General features: G+C 37.2%; 1 protein-coding gene across 2 annotated transcripts in view; it reads left to right on the forward strand.

The window, feature by feature from the left end:
- Window positions 1–601: 601 nt before the first annotated feature.
- Window positions 602–19134, forward strand: part of LOC105473380 (protein tyrosine phosphatase receptor type R) — a 273852-nt gene continuing 255319 nt past the window's right edge. Inside the window, exon 1 of one of the 2 annotated variants that reach the window (XM_071071446.1) lies at window positions 602–1052. In XM_071071446.1, the coding sequence (XP_070927547.1) occupies window positions 995–1052 (58 nt within the window). In that variant the 5' untranslated portion in view covers window positions 602–994. The remainder of the gene's footprint in view (window positions 1053–19134) is intronic. The other variant, XM_011727166.2, reaches the window with a different exon arrangement.

Genomic DNA, 19134 nt, shown 5'->3' on the forward strand with positions numbered 1-19134 from the left:
TCTTTTGCTTCAATCACATGGATATATTCTACTAGTCTAAAAGTATCGTCTCACTTCTTTCTGTCACACTGTGAGGACTTGAGTCAGAAGAAAGTTTAAATACAGGGATTGAGCTGGAAAGAGTGGAAAGAGAAGCAAAGAGGGGGAAGCTGTAGGAAGGACGAAGGCGCTCGCGAGATATATGGTTACGCTTACACCAAGCAAGCTGCCTTGGGAACGCTTTCCCCAAGCAGCCAGAATGCTCAGTAGTGGAAGACACCTCTATTCCTGTAGGCGAGTCCTGGGAAGCTGGTCAATCTGCAAACGCCAATTCTAGGCAGTGAGCTCGGTCCACTTGTAAATCAAGATTTGGGGAAAGAGTAGGGTGGGTGGCATGGTTGACGCTGTCATCAGCTCCCCCCTCTGGCTTCTCTGGTCATACCCCCATCTACTCTCACCCAGCTACACCCCACCCTTGGATTTTTGATGGACGCTGGGTCCCTAGTAACCACAGCAAGCGCCTCCCCCGCACTTCCCCCTTCCCCCACCCCTCACCACCACCACCCCAGCGATGGAGCCTACTCTGCTCCAAGCCGCCGCTAAGACCCGGAGAAGCGGAATTTCACTTTGAAACTCCCGTGCCTCGTGAGGGCCGGCGCTGGGCATGCTCAGTAGCCGCGGCGCTGCTGCTGGGCTGCTGGGCTGGCGCGGAGTCCACCCTGCCGTCTCCGCCTTGGCTTCTGGGCGTCCAGAAGGCCAGGCATTTGCCGCCTCTGAGCGCTTCTGTTCCCCTTGCCCGCAACCTCCTACTCTTCCTCTCTCCCTCTCTTAGGGAGGTTGAAGCCGGTGCTGGTTTGTGTCGGCGCCACAGACTGACTGCTCTGCAAACCCCAGCCGAGGACCTGCGAACGAATCCCGGAGACTAGAAGACCCTTGGCGGTGGCTCTTTCTAATAGTACTTTACCTGAAGAGGGGTCGTGGTGGAGTTTCTCCTCCACCTCTCAATGCAAACACTATGTGGAGAGCAGTCGGCTTCCCTGCGCTGTGCCTGCTCCTTAATCTTCACACTGCAGGTAAGGGGTTGCCAGGCGTAGAGCCGGAGCTGTGCATGAGATGGGCAACTGCACATGCTTAAGGACTCTAGGAAAAGCTTGCCTTGCGAAGAAAGCCTTTCTAAAAAGGTAAAGCAGGACAGTACCTGACGGGAAAGGGGTGAGGGAGTCGTGCACCTGTTGGAAAACTGAGGCCGAAAACTTAAGCTAAAATTAGATCTTGATTTTTCTTTACCTTACACGAAACTAGTGAACATTTTCAATATGAATGCAGGTTTGCTCCCCCCTTCGCCTCCCCTCCGTCTAGATTCCCTGCTCTTGTTTCTAGGCTATGCACTTAACTGTCAGTTTTTCAGGAGAGGGACAAGACATTCTGCTGGATGTAAGCTTTTCTACTGCAGCGGCTACATTCTTAAGGTCTCTTGGTCTAGCGAGCGCCCATAGGAAGGCATTGGCTGTAACCTGATGGACCACATCTCCGCCCAAAAGATCGAAATACATGGTTCACATTAGTGATGCTGCTCCAGGCTCCTTTGGCCCCTGCTCTTGTCACTCGAATTTTCTAAACCAATAAGAGGAAGGAAAGGTTTCAAATAGAATCCTCTTGTCTCTTTCAGCACCATGGCTAGCGTCCGCTGGCACTAAAAAATAAATAAAAATAAAAATTACAGTTCAAACCCTGGGATAGGCACTGTCCCTAGGACAGATTTGATAAGGTGTAACCAAGAGTAACAGTGAGACTGCTCCCAAATATAAATAGATTTGAGGCACCAGAATCAATATCAAGTATCGTGTGGAAGCAAACCTGGGGAAGTACCTGAGAGATATTATATGTGGTGTCCCTGCTTTTTGGATACATAGCACCTCTGTTTTATGCAGAGGACTTGCTGGGCTGAATTCCTTATCATTGTCACATACACATGAACCGAAATAAAATGTGGCAGAGATATTTTAGAAACCCTACTGTGACAGCAGTTGTCCATGCAGCAGTCCTGTAACAACCAGAGACTAGGCATTTTCCCTGAGTGTGCTTCTCATCCAATCACACATATCCATTCATTCCTTCAACCAACATTTGCTGAGCGTATACTATGTTCTAGGGGTAATGAGTAAAAATAATTGTTTGAAATTACAATCCTTGCGGTATCTTTTTTAAAAGAGTGGGTGAATTTTATTCTCTGTGTACAATAGTGGGAGTGAAATATGGTTCTTTCTTATTCCAGCTAATGCTATTATTTAAATGTATCATGAATCTTTTGAGCATATAATGCATAGGGTTATTAAAGCTATTATTAAATACACATGTTAATTGTTATAATTATGATGTTATATTGTGGGGTTTTCAATAGTTCTTTGGTACATTTTGAAAACCAGAAAATAGCTATGACTTGATTATTAAATTATTTGCAAACAGCTGTAGTGAGTTCTTTCATTACCACATACAATTCTTCCATGCTGAAATATGGGACAAAAACATACACATTGGGTTGAGTTTTATTTATAGTATTGCTTAATAATAGACTGATACAAACATTCATTACAGAAAAATCTCAATTCTTACTAAGTTAGCAATGATTTAGTTGGTCTGCCAACAATAGCAGCGTAGTCATTTTTTTCAAAACTAACAGATAAAAGAGTTTAAAGATAACATTTAATACACCTTGAGTAATTATATCTTAAAAGTTATAAATAAACTTAAGCATGTGAAAAACATGTCTTAATTTACTGTAGATGAATATTTGGGATGAGAAAAATAGAGGACTTTTGCTCATCAAATGAGAAACCTAAAAGCTTGTAGCCCTAGATTATACCTGGAGCTCTGCCAAAGGGTGTATTACCAAAGCCAATCCAATCCATCTCTACTTCAACTTTTTAACTGCAAAACAAAGATAAAAAGTAAGATTAATCAACCAATTTTAATTTAATAAGACAATGCATTTAAGGGCATTTTTATATTTCAATTGCAAGATGCTGAATATTCATTGTATTCATATTTAATATGGTGAAATATATTGGTGTTTTATCACAACAGATTGCAAGTTTAATATTATAGTTCTCTTGCCAGTTTTATTTTAAATGCATTTTAATTTTAAACAGCAATTTGTGGGTCACAAGCTGTCATCAGATTAAAATTTATCACAGTTATCTAATGACATTGTTAGGGCTTTTCATCAGAACTGAAACAAACATAGCTCCTTGGTCTAAGCTTCTATACATTTGGAGATTAACAAAATAAGTGGACAGGATGACAAAGATCAAGAAATCACTAGTATCTCTACTTGTTGAAGGTGTGAGTTTGTTACTTTTGTGGAAGACTTTTCTCTCAGGACAGAGGCCGACTTCATAAAGAAGGGAAATGAATTCTATACATTTACGTCTCTTTAATTGTAAAGCTAATTGATCCATTTTGGTTATGCCCAAGGTATCAGCAACTGCTTTATGCTGGTGGAACTGATGACATCTTACAATGCTTTAGAGATGGGAGGAAAGGGTTGATGGGATGTAAGTGTTCTTTTTAGCTATACTAGGAACTGTTGCCTTCAATATAACCATGCCCCTAATGATAAGTAGCAAATTGCTTGCAACTTGAGTGCCATCTCCCATTATTTTGGTTATGGTTGCCTAAGACACTGTCAGGGGAAAAAAGAAGATTTTGACACTGAATTCTGGCTAGGGAGAAGTATGTGGTCTATAATAGCTGTGGGAGAAAAATGAGGAGTGGGTACAGTGCTGTGTAAGTGGCATCTCTGGGTAAATTAACACTAAAGGATTACTAAGCTTGGTTCTTGTTAGAGAAGCTGGACACAACTCTACCCATGGCAGCCGATTTTTATAGATCACCTAACAAGGAAGCTGTGGTTATTGTCCATTCAACTGCTTATTTTACAGGTGAGAAAATGAAGATCTAGAGTATTAAAATGTTAGTTAATAGCATAGTCAGGATAAAAGCCCAGGTTTCCAGACCCGTGGCTGCATACTGTATAAAATTATACACTGGTTCTACAATAGGTGAAGCCACCATTGATTAAGTTAGTGGTACGAAATACTTTTTACCTAACTGTCCTTATTCTTTACTCTTTCTGTGAACCAGTTTGATATATAAACTCCAGTTGAAAATACCACTTCAGGAATATTCAAGAAGGCAATTAAAAGCCATCACAATAATACGAATGGTAAAAGAATATTATGTGGAAGATCCACAGAGCTTATTTTCTTCAGCATTTCTCCTCTTTCTTTGTCCAAAGAAGCATATTCCGTTTGAGGAGATATTATTTATAGGGTTGTATTTTAGTTGCAAAAGAGTACATTTTTGAGATATATCAAAAATTCTCATGTGAAAGCTTTCTTTTTCCTAGGGAATGTTTTGCTAACAAAATACAGAAACTGATTTCAATCCATAGATTTCTCTTTGAGTTCTGGAAAAGGTTCTTTCAAATTTCCGTGTTGCTCTCACTATCAGCCTTTTTGAATGGCACAAAGACTGCCTTCAGTGTATCTCCTGAAACTATCTCTTCACTCTCAGAGAAGTGCATAGTCAATTTCTCTAGTCTCTGAGAAGAAAGGTATTCTATGATGGTGCCAAGAAGATCTGGGAGGTGATTTGCAGAAGTACCACCCTCAAAAGAAAGGATAGACTAACAGGTAAATGATATATTTTAAGATTTTAAGATGTTCCTTAGAACTCTAGAATTTGTTTTTCCTATTGAAAATCACTCAATGTAGACCTTACAATGGTCTAGAGTCTCTCTTCACATTATTTCTATGATATTATCTCTCACTACTTTCTTCTTTTTTAAATCTCTCTCCAGCCATGTTTATCCTTCTGTTTCTAGAAGATGGCAGGCACTCACCCTTTCATACTCTTTTGCTTTTTTCTTTCTCCAGGTATCTCTATAACTTAATCCCACAATAATTTTAGGTCTTTAATTAAATATTACCTTCTTAGTGGGGTTATCCTATTTCATATTTCATCTTCCCTTCCCCCCATCGCCCAGATAAAAATTCTAGCACCCTTTCCCTGCTTATTAACTATTTTTCCCCAGTTAACATACAATTAACATACAATTATTTTACTTTTGTTTATTGTAGTTTCCCCTCTCTGTATTAAAATGTAAGCCCGTTTAGGGCCCATATTTTTGCCTGTTTTGTTTATTGTTACATGTATTGGAGATCCTGGGCTACTTAGTACCTGGGGGCAGTTCCTGACATAAAATCTTTCTAAAGATTAAATAAATATGTTAAATAAATAATGATAAGTGCTATTTCTGGTCTCTTCTTTTTGCATTTAATATATTCTTAACACCCAGAAAAAACACACATAGTCAACTTAGCCACTTCCAGAATGGACTTAAATGGAGCTCATTTGTCCAAAACTCATGTTGCCTCACATGCCCCCAAAACATACTATCTCTAACAGATTTTGCTGTCATTGTGAACTGAAGGGCAATAAAGGATGGGTTTGTGTTAGACCAGAGCTACTAATCAACTGAGTGAAAAAAGTCTTTCAAACTGATTGCCAGATGTTGTGCAGCCTAAATGCTTTGCTGTTGGCTACATTTTGACTTCTCAGTGAAATGCCTTGTACATGTAGGAATGACTACAGGGATCAGCAAATTTACAAACAGAGAGTCTAATGCACTGGAAAAAACCGATTTGCTTCTTAGGTACTTAAGAGACATAGGAACATGTATATTTGAAATGACGTATTTCTAGCACCTCCAATAGAATAGCACCTCGCATATTCCATTGAAAATCACATCCTGCCTAACACCTTGTAAAAATTCTGGGATGCATTATGCACATTCAGCCTTTTCTTCTTTATTTCTCACCTACTTCTCTATCAACTTCAGTCCTCATCCTATCATCCTATGGTTGAACATAATTAAATAGGTCACTATAATGTACATTCTCATTATCAATGCATTTCCATAGTACTCATCTATTTTGACCCCTTTCCAAATTTTAAAATTTTTCCTCACTTGACTTCCACAGACAGTCATTACTCCCTAGCTTCCCTCTTATCTCTCCAGCCATTTCTCAGTTTGTACTTCTAGGTCTTCTGCTGTGTATTATTTAATGGTCAGTGCTCTCTACATCTTCTCATTGATTTTTTGTTATTTTTCTCTGTATACAATCTCCCTGGATAATTATACTCAGATATGCATGTCAAAGATTCCAAAATCCACATTTCCATCTCAGTTATCTCTCCTGAACTCTGGTTCTATATTTAAAATTACCTAGAAGTCATTGTATATTCCATAGTAATCTTTTTGTTGTTATTGTTGTTGTTATTGTTGTTAGAGACAGGGCCTCACTCTGTCGCCCAAGCTTGAGTGCAGCGTTGCAATCATGGTTCCCTGCAGCCTCAACCTCCTGGGCTCAAGCAATCCTCCTGCCTCAACCTCAGAGAGCGCTGGGATTACAGGTGTGAGCCACAGTGCCTGACCCCACAATAGTCTTATATTCAACTGTTTTTACTCAACACTTCTCATCACAATTACTCTTAGAAACATTCCCTAATATTGTGAGTAACACCAGGATTCCTTACAATGACCCAGGTCTGAAATGAATAATTCAACCTAGATCCTCCCTTTGCTACTTTCATCTTAAAGGTTACCAACTCTTCTCATAAGGTCTTCTCTACTCTCCATGTTCAGGTCACTGCCTTGGGACAGATCCTTATTTCTCACATAATATCTTGTGTAGACCTCCTATCAAATTCTTCATAATAATGTAAGAGGTGAAACTCTTAAAAGCATACCTGATCATATTCTTTCTCCATAAAATTCTTCAATACAGCTATCTCCTTTTCTTTTAGAATAAACTCCAAACTCAAGGCAAAGTCTTTTGTGATGAGGTCTTTTCATCATGCCCTCCTTTGCACACTAATGTCAAACCAAGACAAAATTTCCTTTAGTTTTCCATGTCTTGAATCATTTCACGTACTGTTCTACTTCTCTGAAATACCAATACTCTGCTTCCTTTTTTACATGACTCTTTCTCCAACTTCAAATATTGATCAGGCATAGCCCACTTCGAGAATCTTCTTTTCTTGAATGCCTCACCTCATTCAAGTAGCTCTCCTACATTTCCCTTTTCAAACCTGTATATTCCTCTGTCAATGTACTTAACCTGTATACTGAAGTTTTTTGAGAACAATAACACAATTGCAGCTTTATTTCTATATACTTATTCCCTAGAACTATGCTGGTTACCTAATATGGCATCAGTAAGTATTCAATTAATGATTACGTATATTAAATATATTTGGTAAAATGAATTATGATAAATTAATTTACATTGACCAAGAGATTATATGTCGTCTTCATGACCATAAAGAAGATAATTGACTTTACTACTCTTCTCTTAATGCAATTTACACTTATTGACAACAAGGAAATGGAGATGGGACAGAAAAATTTCTATTTAAATATAGTCCATAGGATAAGTTTGTGTCCCATGGGCATGATGTTATTTGTAGTGTACTTGTGTGCTGAACTCTTTCTAGATGTAGACATTCTTGCATGATTTTCCAGTACTACTTAAGAATAGAATGAGATTAATTTTTTTTTAATTTAAAGAGCTCAGAGAGTTAGATAAGCAACATAGCATGATAGTTGTCCACTAAAGAATGGACCCGGAACTCCTAACCCTGATTACTGATTGGTTATTATCTACCTAGAGCAAATATAAGACATTTACACATCCAAAACCAGGTGGGAGTGTGAGACAGTGGCTTCAACAAATCAAGACCAAAAATAATTCAACCCTCCTTTTCTCTCTGAAATAAAAACCAAATCATCATACAACATGTCTGAATATTTGAGTGGTTGTATACATTTTTCTCTCTCATTTTATGTGTATATGGTCTTTATGGAATCATAAAGTTTTTGGATCCCACACATTTTTTCTTGTAGAAGACATTCTTACACCTGAGGAATGGAGACTATTTTGTGAATTATTTAAAAATCACTTTATGTGAGATGATCAGATCAAAAATCAAAAGCCCATTCATTGCCATTAGTATTAGAGATAACATGGATGTTATATTTTATGGTAAGTTTATTGTTAAATCTTACAAGTTGTTCTGTGAGTCAAATTCAAAAGCTAGTGAAAGCCATTTTTCCTTTAAAAGGGGATTTGAAAGATTCTACTTGGCCCATGAGTGCATTTTTCATCTTCAAGGCATTTACAAATGCTGACACATTTAGAGTAGCATTGATGTTTCCCAACATGAAGGATGTTAGTAGTTTTGAAAAAGAAAGATGTAATGCTAAAATATTATTTTAAGATCAAATTTTCTAATGTTTCTGTACCATATAATGTAACTATAAGTGCCTATTATAGTAATGATATTTGCCACAGAAAGACAATTAGCAAATTTATATTGTGAACATTAGCGCTTTCCATTTAAATCATTTTTATTCAAAATGACTGCATAAACTTTCCTCATAATCAAATCTCATTTGACTTTAATATATTAAGATGTTAATGTCCATTAAAATTGCAGCCACATGGACCAATGGCAAAGCAAAACTGTTTATATTATGCAGCAGTCTAGATCTATGTCTAGTTGCACTGAAGCAAATGCCAAGTTCACTGGGGACGTGAATTATTTTTTCCTATTTCTATTTTATTTTTTATTTCCTTTTTTTTTCAGATCTAAAGCAATGTCCATTTTCTGACTTAAATGAGAAGACTGACCTCAGGCAGTTCTAAACTACTATTCTTTGGAAAGGAGCACTAAATGAGCACAGAGTAAAAGCATCTCACAGTGATTCACTGGCCTGTACAACACTATGTACAGAGCAAGACTACAGCTATTTTACTGTACTAATGATCCAATTCCTGAGGCATACTGGAGAGAAAAGGAAGCAATAAGTGCACAGAATCAGTTCATCACTGGGTGACTTTCACTTACCTGGGAAAAATGATCAAACATAATATCATAGTGAGTTAGGTTGAAAGACCATCAATCCGTGAATGTAAAGGTATGGCTTTCAAATCATAAGCAATTTACTTTCTTTGTCTTCTTGACTCAAGGTAGTATTTTTAAAATTCTCCCTGAAGAAAATAAAGTAGCTTAAACAGAAGAAAAGAGAAAATTTAAACAAGTGGAAATGTCATGTTTCTAGATAACTTTTTAGCAGAATTCCATAGTAGTTGAAAGTTAAGTGGGATAATATATCCAAACCTGCAGTCTTAGTGAGTGTCATAGAGGTGTTAGGCATTATGTGATTAGACTAAGGAGATAATAAATGGTTAACTTGTACCTTGGAGGAATTTCTTGTTCTTCTTATGTTTATGCCAATACTGAGTAAGCATACACACCTAGATAGGCTCTGGGTTCTGAGTGTTTTTATTTTCAGTTGAGCCTTTTCTTGATAGTTTTCATCTGTATGCTATAGGCAGGAGCCTGACCATATGTGCAGGTTTATAGTGAACTATGAGGCTCTGAAACATCTACCTCCCTGCAGATATCTCTCCCAATGCCTTTCCTAAAAGTTTTATCTAAACATGAATTCTAGCATCATGTCTTCAGCAAGTTCTACTTAAATTAATGTGAAATACAAATTTCTCTTGGATATGCCTGATTGTGACTGAAAATGTGTAACATTTACATAAACATCATAAATCTGAAATGTCTAGTTCCTACTGCACTGCCTTGCTTAGCAGGTGGTCTAGACTTGTCCTAGGATACATCTTCCTAATTAGTCCCTCTAGGGACCCACAGAGGGTGGAAAGTTCAAGCATGGACCAGGGATGTTGCTCATAGGTCTCTAGGCTTCCCATCTGTTGTCTACTCGTCTGGCCATCCTTCTGCTCTACTGACCAACTGATACTCTCCTACTTACCGTTTGTAGCCCATGGAACTTCTAGGCTATTGGGCTGCAGGTGCATGTGGAAGGCTGCCTGTGGTTCTGCAGATACCAGCCAAGACAGGGCTGTTTGAATGTAAAGGGATAGAAGGAGGAGCATGGATATGGGAAGAACATAATGGGAAAGGTCACATGCAGCCACAACCTATTCATGGAACTACTCACCACTCCCCTAAAACCCAGGCTACTCAGCTGACCCTGCTTTTTCAGGACTCTTCTCTCTGCTGATTTTACCTCACATGACCTATTATTTATAGCTCCAGATTGACTCCCTTGGAGACCCGTAGTTCACGAGAAAACTCAGAATTCAGTTATAGAAACTTTTTCATGATGCTTCCCTTCTCTGTGCAAATCCAGAGACACATCTGGCAGCTGTTTCAGTGCCTCTGAAAATCCCATGACATTTGAGAAGCTCACTAGGGCAATTCTCATGAGTCCTTACAAGCCTGGTCCCCTTGGGCATTTGGGCATGGCTCTTGGCATTGCCGGGCACCTCTGTATCTCTACAGCATCAGGATTTCCCATCAGGCATTCATTGGTTACTTTTGATTTATTTCCTCAAACTGGGAATGTCTGATATTTAGAGTGCTTAAATTATAAATTTTATCATGTTATTTGTAACTCCTAAATCTGAGCATTAACTGAAGCTATAAAAATATAATAAAAAGTCTTCCTCTCAAGACAAGCATTGGATTTCATATGGAATAGACAAATAGATTTCCTTTTAAGACAGGAAGGAGATCACAAATGAATATTTCCTAAATCCCTGTGATGTGCTAAATTCTACCCAAGGTACTTTTGTAAGATAACTGTCTTACCTTTTAGGATGGAGATTGAAAAATGTTTTGAAATGGCATGCTTGTACTTCGGAAACAACAAAAATATTAACTCATGTAGTACAATAAAAACAAACAAACAAAAAAAGTTTGGGCTCTAGGATCTGACTACCTTAGTCTGAATCCCATCTTCTGCCATTTAAAAAGCTAATGTATAAGGCCCTGCAGCATGGAACCTGGAACACTGAATATATTCAATATTAGTAGTTGTAGGAGTTATCATATTAACATGTGAAAACATTCATTGGTCCTGTATTTCCTATAGCTGGAATATAAGACCAATGAACAGAAAATATAAAAAGAAAAATGGTACACATTGACTATTGGCCTATTTTTTAAAAAATCACTCTAAAACCTTCATTTGTGAAGAGTGCATGCTATGAAAATCAAATAAGCATATCCCAAATTTTAAAATACTAGTAACCTTCATCTTATAAATTTTTAAATGCTCATAATTAGCAAGTTCATGTTGAAGAAACTAAATGCTGCTTTCAAAACTAGTATATAAGAGAAAACCTCTAACCACCAGAGTCACTGCCACCATGGACAACGTTTCTTCTGACAAAGTATCTGTCAGTCTCAGGGATTGGGTAGGACACGCGGTATCATCACTCCTGCTACCCTACTCTACAGACTATATGAAACGACAACATCTAACAAAGGCCAAAACACTCCACTTCTAATGCTGACTTTCCGTCTTAGAGAAATGTGTATTAGACAGGGAAAGTTTGAAGTCCTACAATGAGTTTATGTGAAGGGGGCCCTGATTAAAAGAGGCTTTGCTTATACTAATATTTTGTTTTGTTCCTTTGAGTGGAGACTCGAAGAAGTTTTTCTACCCTGATTGAGGGATTCAGTTCAGATTAAGTGAAAGGTGTACCCTTCTTTTGTAAAATTTGGTGAAAAGCTTTGTTCCGGAAAGGAGTGCCAGCATGAAATGTGTCCCTGACTATAGGTACATTCCTAAGCAGATAAATTTTAGAAAAATACATATATAAAAGTTGAGGATCTGGAAAGTGATTCTTCATGCCTGTGCACAATTTGCACACTCCAATTTGAAAATCCTGTCCACATATCTTTGATGTGTGTGTGGTAGGGGAGGGCATGCACTTTGTGAAATCAGAGTTCTTACACATGCAATTAGGGAATCAGGTGTCCTGTCTCCCCTTGGGTTAAGTTTTGCTGAGTCTGCAGCAAATTCCCAGTGGGCGCAGGATCAATTCCTGCCAGTCCAGGCCTGTCTTATGCCTCTGGTGCCCAATACCTCCCCATGCAGCATCAGCTCTCACTGCTGGCAGCGCCCTCACATCCTCCCTCCACCAGCCCTTCATGTCTTGAAGTTTACCCTTGGGAGCTATGTTTCTAATCTGAGCTTCAATCTCCAATTTTCTCTTTCTTCTCCACCTCAGCTAAACTGGGTAGTTCCTGCTTCCTATTCCAGGAGAGATCTCTTCTCAGAAAGGATGTGCCACACTGATCTACTTCAGATAAGAACAGCTGTTAATTATATGGCCCTTCCTCAATTTTCATTTTTCAAAGAATCATTAGAAAGCCCAACCTTAGCCCAGTGCCATTAATTTCAAATGGTGGATGAAGGAGCTAGAACAAGATGGAATAGCACTGTTGAAAGGGTCTACCAAGTGCCCCTCAAATCCCTAAATTCAGGCAAGAGAGACCCGGACAGGGATCTCTTCAAGTGGCCGACTACAGACCTTTTTCCGCATTGATATGGTTTGGCTGTGTCCTCGCCCAAATCTCATCTTGAATTGTAGTTCTCACAATCCCCACCTGTTGTGGGAGGGACCAGGTGGAGAAAATTGAAACATGGGCGGTTTCCCCTATCCCGTTCTTGTGGTAGTGAGTTAGTTCTCACGAGATCTGATGGTTTTATAAGGGACTTCCCCTTCGCTGAGCACTCGTTCTCTCGCCTGCTGCCACGTGAAAAAGGATGTGCTTGCTTCTCCTTCTGCCATGATTGTAAGTTTTCTGAGGCCTTCCCAGCCATGCTGAACTGTGAGTCAATTACACTTCTTTTTCTTTATAAATTACCCAGTCTCTGGTATGGCTTTATTAACCGCGTGAGAATAGACTAATACACCCACTTTCCGCTTCCCTTAATATATGAGCATTTATATCTCTGTAGTATCATTACTATGGTGAGACTTTAATATTTATGTGTTCTAATGTTCATTTTGCTGTGTTTTAGTATAATTCCTAATCTGCTATGAGAACTATTCTTAAAACAGACACTTTTTTTCCTTTGTCTTAAAATTGGAGCCCAGTTTTTAAGTCATCTGGAGAACTCTGCTATGAAAACAATGGAGATAGTTTCTAATCTTTATAATGATTTGAAAACAATTGTATTTTAGCTTTTTGTATAACAATGAATGACGTATAAAATTAATTTCTAAATGTACTATTTCATTATTCAGTGAGTGCATACGGAACCGAATTCCTGTGATTTCTGCAGTCTTAGCTTTCTAGCCATATGAGCATTTTTCTCCCGTCTGCCTTTCCCCAGAGGGTGTAGTTTGATAGTCCTCTCTTAACGGCTGTATAACATTTAATATATAGTAGCATTCACTCCTGTCAACCTCTCCCAGTATCCTTTGACTCAGTACTTGAGAAACTGGGGGACATCTGATTGCTGTACCTCAGCTGGCACACATTTCACTTCTTCCAGCAGAGTCCGAGGCCGGAGGTCTTAATACTCATTCTTTCTTCATGACTTATGTCTAGTCACATTGTCCCAAGGTACTGTTTTAATTGTATTATGTTCCACTCTGTAATAGATATTTATCAAATGAAAAATATTAAAGCTGGGCAAAAATCAGGAAACATGAACCCCTTTCATTGCAATTTTACCACCAGCATATAGCAGACAATGGATTTTTCCTGAAACGGCTGTCAATTCTGTGACTCCGAAATAGAGTTTTACACTGTTCAGCTCAACTTTCAATGGATAAACAGGGAAAAGAAGTAAGGGATATGCAGAGTATTTATGCTGGGCTGAGAGTGGAAGGAGGAGCTGCTTTTTCTAATAGAATATTTTGAGAAATGTGAAAAAAACATGTAAGGAAACTTTACAGGGTGATTAAAATCATTCCTTAGATTCAGAATAGAGGAAATGAAAGCGAGTACTATAAAAATAGAACAACTACTTTGCTATTGGTCTTTTATTTTTATTATAGATGTATTGGACACACCACTGGTCAAATATGTGGAGAGTTTAAATAATATTAAAGAATGTCAACACTTCCTGGTAGAATTATGTTTTCACATCTTAGTAGCCAGTGCATAGACTGGATCGTAGAAAAACCAGTCCTGGAAGGACGTGTTACTTTTTTTTTTTTTTTTTTTAGTTTTCTTTAAGGCTAGTCAATTGAAGGATTAGGAGTGGAGAAGGAACAAAGAAATCTGCAGCTGCTTGTGATCAATTAGTTGTAAACACCACTGCATTGGGACTAGCCTTGGAAGTATTCTTTTAATGATAAGTTTATCCAAGTGTTTTTTGGGTCCATGTTCGTTTATAATTTTGGCAAAATTAATTATTGTCATCTTATAGAAACTCTGATTTTTGTAAAGAAAACTTTTTATAACAAAATGGCTGGTTTAAGGATAAATATTTTTGTCAAATTGGTTATTTGGTGTCAGGATACAAAACAAAACAATATGTGTACATACAAATATATACATACATGTGCATATATTGTTGGAACATAACTGAGGCACAGAAACTGAATTCTATAAAACCAGCTTTGTATATAGCATATGTTACATTTTGGAGATTATCCTAATTAACCTTGGTTGTCATATTTTGGGAAAGCTGTAATGTTTATCAGTGGGGTTTAGTGTTATTACTGTTGACACTTTTAACTGGAGATTAATATTCTGGTTATCTCTTGTTACCATTACCAATAGAATGATAGAACAACTAAACAATAGTTTTAATACTAGCCTCATTACATCCCAGGGTATAATTTCTGGAAATCCCTGCTTCTTTGAGTTCCCAAAGGGTCTTTTATAGTATTTATGGAAAACTTATTTCTTTAGGAAAAAAATCAGAACCATGCAAAATCTGTCTAACTGAATGGTGGCTTCTTTTTTACTGAAGTATATTTCTAATCTAGTTGTAGATATGCAAGAACCAGCTACATTTTCTGATGAGAAGACTGAGGCTCATTGGGGTGAGCTAACATAGATGGGGAGAGAGAAGTTGGGAGATCATTTAAATTAGAATCTAGGTCCCTCATTTATTTCTTAATTCTTTCCTGTTAATCAAAAGCATGTTTTTTTTTTTCCTTTCTCAATACTAAATAGGCATTTTTCCCAAAAGAACTTTTATTGGTACCACCACGTATTTTTAATTTTCCTGAGAGGTGTTAACAAATCAAATAAATGGGAGCCTAATCATTTCTTATGCATAAATTCCCAAGGGAAGCCCCTGATACTATCCATTTATGTCCTTTCTAGAGAAGAAGGCGTTAACATTCCTAACAAAACAATGATTGTCTTTTCAAAAACTGATTACACAGCAAAAGCCTTTTTCTGATTGTTCACTTTTTCAAGTCTCTTTAGAGATCACTGTTCACTGTTTTATTCTTTCCTTTCACAACTTATTGACATTGACTTAAGTACTTGCAATGCAAGGATTTATTCTGAGAGAGTGTATACAAGGCCATTCTACCTTATGCATGCAGGAATAACCAACACTGAATTTGAAATAATGAATCATAATGTACTCTAACTTAACATTGTAATTTCATTCATTTCTCTTTCCTTTGTTAAAGATCTCTTTAGAGGCTACCAAGGTCATATCCAGAATGACATTTCAATTGTGCAATTTTATGACCATCAAATCTCACTGATCATTTTCATGTAAATGTGTTTTTATGACAAAAGTACTTTTATTTTAAATGCAGATTAGTATCTTTGACAAGCTACTTACTAAATATTCTGTAAGAGACACTATCCCTCACAGGTAGGGAAAACTATCACTGAACTCTCAATGAAGACGAGAAATCCTACCACGTATTTCATATCAACTTTCTTTACAATAACTCTTTCAATCCCTCTCCATTCTCCTGAAACCTTCCATCTTTTCTCCCTAATCCTCGCTCTCTTATGAGATGACTTCATCTCCTTCTACACAGAAAATACAGACACCATCGGAACATAACTTTCTCAACTTCCAACACCAAACCCATTAACATCCCTAATCTCCCTCCCCGCTATATATAATGAAATAAATACCTTCCTCAAATCCAAGGCTCATTCCTCTGCCTGTACTCTGGGTCCTCTCTCCTATCTTCTGGGGGAGTTCAGTCTACTAATTATTCCAGCTGCTTTCTCTTATATCTGATCACTCCTTTCAGCTGGCTCCTTCTACTTGAGATTAAATGTGCCGAAATCTCTACCTTCTTAAAAAGAAACCAAAAACACATCCCTCACCCTATCTTTCCTTCCTGGTAACACATAGTCACTCTCTTATTACACCCAAATGTGATTTTTCCACTTATTTTGTTTCTACTTTATCTCCCACTCAGTCCTCATTTCAATTAAATTTAGCTTTCTGTCCCTTCCCAACACACTGACACTACTTTTTATAAATTCATTAATGATATTTCTTATGAAAAAGACTTAAATTTAGTGATGAGAAAAGATATGTTTGATATAGTCATGCTCGAAAAAAGTAGCTTACAAAACATGTATAACCTATTGACTTTTTTGGTGTATAGTTCTATACATTTTTACACATGTATAGATTCATGTAATCACAACCACAATCTGGATACAGAACAGTTCGATCACCACAAAAAACTTCATACTACCTTTTTGTCTCCAACTCTTCTACCCAAATAACCACTGATCTGTATTTCGTCACTATATTTTTTGTCTTTTGAAAATGTCATATAGTGAAAAAAATACAGTGACTTTTTGAGACTGGCTTCTTTCACTCAACCTACTTCCTTTTATATCCAAGTTGTGTGGATCAATAGCTCATTTCTTTTTACTGATGAGTGGTGCTACATTGTTTAGACGCATCATAGTTTGTCTATCCATCCACCATTGAAGAACATTAGAGTTGTTTCCATTTGGGGGCAATTATGAATAGACTTGCTAATAAAATTTGTTTACAGACATTTGTGGGAATATATATTTTTATTTCTCTAGGGTAAGAATGTAGAAGTGAAATTGTTGTATCATATGGTAAGTATGTGTTTACCTTTACAAGAAACTGTCAAACCATTTTCCAGAGTGCCTTTGCCATTTTGCATTCTCACCTGCAAGGTCTGAGACTTCTAGTTGCTCCAGATCCTCTCTAGTATTAGTACATTTCATTTTACCAATTCTAATATCATATCGCAATTTTTAATATGCATTTTCATATTGGCTAATAGAAATGGACATACTTTCATTTGCTAATTTGCCATTCGTGTATCCTCTTTAATAAAGTGTTTGTTCAAGTCTTCAGCCCATTTTTAAACTGGTTTGTTTTCTAATTGTTGAGTTTTGAGAGTTCTTTATACATTCCAGTTACAGGCCTTTTGTTGGATATGTGATTTGTAATTATTTTTCTACCACTCTGTAGCTAGCTTTCTCCCTTTCTTAACAGTATCTTTCACAGAGCAAATTTCTTTTTATTCTGATGCCATCCAGATTATCTTTTTCTCTGTGGATTGTGATTTTGATGTCATGTCTAAGAAACCTTTGCCTAACCTTAGGTAATAAAGATTTTATTCTATGTTTTCTTCTAAAAGTTCTGTAGTTTATACATTACACATTTAGAGCTATGAACCTTTTTAGTTAATTTTGCATAAGGTGTGAAGTTTAGGTAAATGTTCATTTTGTTACATATGGATGTCTAATACTTTAAATGTAATTTTGAAAGGACTATCCTTTATTGTTTGTGCACCTTTATCAAAAATCAAATGGTAATACTTTCTCTGAATTCATTTTTTAAATTTTATTTAGCAGTTATTTTATTTTTGATTTATATTTTTAACTGACAGATCATAATTATACATATGGGATAAAATGTGATGTTTTTATGTATGTATGCAGGGTAGAATGATTAAGACAATTAACATATTTATCACCTCACTTGTTTAGCATCTTTGTGGTGAGACATTTCAAATTTATGGTCTTAGATATTTTGAAGTACACAATAAATTATTGACTATAGTCACCCTGCTGTGCAATATATCTCAAAATTTATTTTTCCTGTCTATCTTAAACTTTATATCTTTTAACCAGCAACTCCCCATTCCTTCCCCATTCCCTGTCCCAGCCTTTGGTAACCATCATTCTACTCTCTACTTCTCTAGATTCCACATATAAGTGAGATCATACGATATTTGTCTTTCTGCGCCCACCTTATTTCACTCAGCATAATGTCCTCTAGATTCATCCGTGTTGTCACAAAGGTTAGGATTTCTTTCTTTTTATAAGACTGAATAGTATTACATTATATGTACATGCTACCTTTTCTCTTTTTCCTATATGTTATTGGGGTACAGGGGGTGTTTGGTTACATGGGTAAGTTCTTTAGTGCTGATCTGTGAGATTTTGGTGCACCTATCACCCTAGCAGTATGCGCTGCACCCTATTTGTAGACTTTTATCCTTTGCGCCCCTCCCACTCTTCTCCCTGGTCCCCAAAGTCCATTGTATCATTCTTATAGTTTTTCATCCTCACAGCTTAGCTCCCACATATCAGTGAGAACAAATGATGTTTGGTTTTCCATTCCTGAAGTTACTTCACTTAGAATAACAGTCTCCAATACCATTCAGGTTGCTGCGAATGCCATTAATTCATTCTTATGGCTGAGTAGTATTCCATTGTTTGTATATATAGATATAGCTATACATATATATATATAGATAGATATCTATATATATTATATATCACAGTATCTCATAAATATAGATCTCAGTCTCTTTACCCACTCGTTGATTGACAGGCATTTGGGCTGGTTCCACGATTTTGCAGTTGCGAACTTTGCTGCCATAAACATGTGTTTGCAAGTATCTTTTTCATGTAACGACTTCTTTTCCTTTGGGTAGATACCCAGTAGTGGGATTGCTGGATCAAATAGTAGTTCTACTTTTAGTTCTTTAAGGATCTCCACACTGTTTTCCATAGTGGCTGTACTAGTTTACATTCCCACTAGTAGTGTAGAAGTGTTCCCTGATCACTGCATCCATGCCAACATCTACTGTTTTTTGATTTTTTGATTATGGCCATTCTGGCAGGAGCGAGATGGTATTGCATTGCGGTTTTGATTTGCATTTCCCTGATCATTAGTGATGTTGAGCATTATTTCATATGTTGGTTGGCCATTTGTATACCTTCTTTTGAGAATTGTCTATTCATGTCCTTAGCCCA

The sequence above is a fragment of the Macaca nemestrina genome, chromosome 10 (assembly GCF_043159975.1).
Source record: "Macaca nemestrina isolate mMacNem1 chromosome 10, mMacNem.hap1, whole genome shotgun sequence".
Classification (NCBI taxonomy): domain Eukaryota; kingdom Metazoa; phylum Chordata; class Mammalia; order Primates; family Cercopithecidae; genus Macaca; species Macaca nemestrina.